Source organism: Otolemur garnettii, unplaced genomic scaffold (genome assembly GCF_000181295.1).
Source record: "Otolemur garnettii isolate 467f Iridium unplaced genomic scaffold, OtoGar3 scaffold00019, whole genome shotgun sequence".
Taxonomy (NCBI): domain Eukaryota; kingdom Metazoa; phylum Chordata; class Mammalia; order Primates; family Galagidae; genus Otolemur; species Otolemur garnettii.
Window position 1 is genome coordinate 23,612,117 of NW_003852414.1, and position 966 is coordinate 23,613,082.

General features: G+C 40.5%; 1 protein-coding gene across 1 annotated transcript in view; it reads left to right on the top strand.

The window, feature by feature from the left end:
* SFMBT2 (Scm like with four mbt domains 2) overlaps window positions 1-743 on the top strand; it is a 214,229-nt gene extending 213,486 nt beyond the window's left edge. Inside the window, exon 22 of the mRNA XM_023511391.1 lies at window positions 503-743. Coding sequence (XP_023367159.1) covers window positions 503-533 — 31 coding nt within the window. The 3' untranslated portion in view covers window positions 534-743. The remainder of the gene's footprint in view (window positions 1-502) is intronic.
* Window positions 744-966: the final 223 nt, after the last annotated feature.

Here is a 966-nt window from a genome sequence, read left to right on the forward strand (position 1 = left end):
TTAGTAGCTGAATTTCTGTAAACACTGGTGTACCAGATGGGACAGAAAATGGAAGATTTGGGGTGCAACCAAAGACTGTCCCCACCTGGGTTATAATAGCCACTAAACCCACACAGGGAAATCAGCTGATTTTAGACACACAGCTAAAATTAAATGAATTCCTAAATCATGAAGTGTTTAACCAAAATTTTCAAGAATAATGAAATTATGCTTCCTAAAATATTAGCGATAATTGCTTTTAGTAAGAGTACAATGTTATGATATCAAAAATAACCCATTATTAAAATTTCAGCTCATGACTTTCAAATGTGTGTCTGCGTAGTGTACACGGGATATTGCGTGTAAATACGTGTATTTATATAGAGCATATGTGGAATGGTCCTGCAGGTATACACATCCACTGCACAAGCAACTTGTGTATGTGTTTAGGTATCATTTAGAAGTAAAATATGTGAATATTTAGAAAGTATGTGCTGAAAAACACTTTTTTCTCTAATTTTAGAGACCACAAATATAGAGGAAAGAATACGTAGTCTGGAGCTAGGAGACCCAAGTTCTAGTCCAAGTTCTGCCTTCATCTACAAGTCAGATAAAAGAATTTCAGAGCTGAAGAGTGAAGGAGTCATGTTGCCTCATGGAGTTTGTCTGAGGATGAGGGGAGATAAGATTCTGCATGCTGACTGCCTGGCATTGGCAAATCACACCCTCGATGGCTTGTAGTGGCTGTTGGAAGGAGTGTTCGAGGTCGTCCAGCCTACTGCTTCATTTTCTAGGTGAGAAAACAAGGCCGAGAGGAGAGCAGGGTTGCTCCATGTATCAGAGTGAGTACGGAAGAGCCTCTGTGAAACCTGGGTTTCTCTCTTGAGATCTCATGTCAGTTGTGTCTGTAACGTCTGGTGATTAATCTCTGGTGGCACTTCCTTAGACTTCCTCCAAGAGTCCCTTTCTAGCAGCCTGTAGAGGAAG